Source organism: Alligator sinensis, unplaced genomic scaffold, assembly GCF_000455745.1.
Source record: "Alligator sinensis unplaced genomic scaffold, ASM45574v1 scaffold1302_1, whole genome shotgun sequence".
NCBI lineage: Eukaryota > Metazoa > Chordata > Crocodylia > Alligatoridae > Alligator > Alligator sinensis.
This window is the reverse complement of record NW_005842612.1, coordinates 461,025-463,505: the sequence shown is the minus strand read 5'-3', so window position 1 is coordinate 463,505 and position 2,481 is coordinate 461,025. Positions and strand designations below refer to the sequence as shown.

At 71.4% G+C, this 2,481-nt stretch overlaps 1 protein-coding gene across 1 annotated transcript in view; it reads right to left on the bottom strand.

Moving 5' to 3' along the window:
• The window catches only part of NRXN2 (neurexin 2), an 89,064-nt gene that overhangs the window by 39,226 nt on the left and 47,357 nt on the right, over window positions 1-2,481 (bottom strand). The window contains exons 10-11 of the mRNA XM_025214933.1: window positions 1,969-2,398; window positions 330-356 (exon numbers count right to left, since the gene is read on the bottom strand). Of these exons, the coding sequence (XP_025070718.1) occupies window positions 330-356; window positions 1,969-2,398 (457 nt within the window). The remainder of the gene's footprint in view (window positions 1-329; window positions 357-1,968; window positions 2,399-2,481) is intronic.

Below are 2,481 nucleotides of genomic sequence, written 5' to 3'. Positions count from 1 at the left end.
GCAGGGAAGTGGGTGGTTCCGGGCGGGTATGGCAGTGTGGGGCTCCTGGCCCCCCTCTACGTGTGGGTGCTGGCCCCCCCCCAGGCTGGGAGAGAGCCCAGGAGTCCTGGCCCAGCTAGTCGGAGTCCTCCCAAGTGCGAGTGTGTCACTGCACCTGCCAAGAGGGGAGCCCCAGCCTCCGGGCTCCGGGCCCCCTGCCCTCACCCAGAGCCGGGCCCCCAGACGCCCTCTGCTCCAACACCCGGGTCAGAACCAGGCGTCCGGCGCCCCCCCGGCCGCGTGACGCCAGACGGAGAGCGCGAGCGGGCGCGAGCGCGGGGGGCACTTACTGGGGTGACAGCCTATCCTGACACAGTCTGACGGGGCGGGGAGAGAAAGAGAAGGCGACAGTTTTACATCCTTCGGTCCCGGCTGCCACCAACCCTCCGAGGAGGCCCCCTCCGGGGACGGCGCGCGCCCTGGCCGCTGGCTCTGGCCCCCCCAGCCCCCCACCTCCGGCTGGGACCGGCTCCGAGCAGAGTCGCCCCGAACCCTGCCCGTCTCCGCCTGCCTGGGGGCTCTGTGACACCTGTATGTGTGTGTGTGTGCACACGTGTGCATGTCCAGCTGCTTAGGCACGGGGGTGCCGGTCCCGTGGCCTGGAGGGGGGGCGGGGGGGGCATACTGGGGAACGGGAACAGGCCTCGCAGCCCCTGGGGATGGCATCTGCACACAGCTACCCTGGGGGCAGGGGGTTCACCCCTGTGTGGACGTGTTGGGGGGCGTGCGGAGCAACCCAGGGGGCACCAGGACCCCAAGCTGGGCCTGACGGGGGGCCGGAGGCTGTGTGGGGCAGGCGGAGGCTTTGCAGGGGGGAGCAGTTGCTTCTGAGGGGTCCCAGCCGGTAACCCCCACCCCTTCCCTGAGCCAGCGGGCACTGGCTGTGTGGCCTGTGGCGTGGGGGTGTCCCGGCCCCCTGCCCCTGGCACCCCAAAGCGGGTGCCGAGGAGAGGAAGGCGGGGGTCCCCTGGCCAAGCAGCTCCTGCAGGCCTGCACAGGGGGGTGCACCCCCTCCCAGCCGCCCCTTTCCCCCTCCCTCGTGCCCCCCTGCTGCCCGTTGGGACTGGGAGGACCCAACAGGGCCCCCCCAAGAGCTGCCGGTCCCCCCTTCCCCGAGGGAGCCCCCGCGGCCCGGAGGTGGGGGTGGCCAGGCTCTCTGAGCCCCCCGATCTCCGTGGCAGGCGGGGGGCGGGTGCAGGGGTCCCGGGGCCACAGGCCGCACAGCAGGGCCTGGCGCGCGCCATCAACCGCAGCAGCAGAGCGGGGCGCAAGCAGGCGCCGGACCAAAGAGCTCACCCCGGGCGGGGGGGGGGTCCAGTTTGGGGTGGGAGGTCAGAGGTCGAAGGGGGCTCTGGGAATGAAGCGCAGGAGTTTGGGGGCGACGGGGTATTGTGTGGTCTGGGGGGGGTCATGCGAATGGTGGGAGGTCAGGGGTGGGGGTCAGAGGTCAAAGGGGGCAATGGGAAAGGAGTGCAGGAGTTGGGGGTTGTGGGGTGGGTCATGGTAAGGATGGGAGGTGGGGGTGGGGCTCAGAGGTCACGGGAGGGTCCGGGGTGGAATGTGGGAGCTTGCGGGGTGCACGGAGCGAGGGTGGGGGGTCATGCTGGGGTGGGAGGTAAGGGGTCAAGGGTCAGGGAGCTCTGGGGTGCGTTTGGTCCCGACTGCTGCTTGCCAGGCTGGCAGAGTCTGCGCCGATGAAGGGTTAAAAACCGCGAGTGGGGGGTGGGGGCAGGGGCAGGGACCCCCAAAGCCAGGGGGGGCACCCCCAGATGGGGGGCTGTTAACCCCTGCACTGCTGGGATGAGCCCAGCACCTCCTGCAGAGGGGAAGGGGTCCCGCTCCTGAGCGCCCCAACTCTGGGGCGATGCCCATGGGAGGGGGGGAGGAGGGGGCCAGGAAGGGGGGCATTAACCCCGCGCGCGCCGGTACCAAGGTTGACGGTGAGCTTCATCTGGCCGCCGTCCAGCTCGAGGCGCAGCGTGTCGGCCGACTCCCGCGACGTGGTGGCCAGCATGAGCCCGTAGGCCCGCTGCGACATGAAGCGCAGCGACACGTCCTCCGCCTCCGTGTGCATCACGCCCGGCAGCAGGATCTTCATGTACATGCTGCCGTCATAGCTCAGCACCGTCGCCTCTGCGGAGCCGGGGTGGGGGGCGTGAGGGCCACGGCCCAGGCCCCCCAGGCCGTCGCTGGTCTCACGGCCTCCCCGGGGACCTCCCGGCCCCTCTCGCGGAGCTGGCCCCGAGCTCCCACCACGTCTCATGCCTGGGCCTCGGTACCCCCCGAGCCCCCTCAGGGAGGCAGGCTGTCCCAACCCCTGAGACCCCTGCCGCCCCCCAGCCGTCACCCGTCTCACATCCTCCCCCTGGTCCCCCGACTCTTTGGCAGCACTGGCCCAGACGCCCAGCCCTCTCCCCGCTCCCTCAGGGACCCCCCGACTCA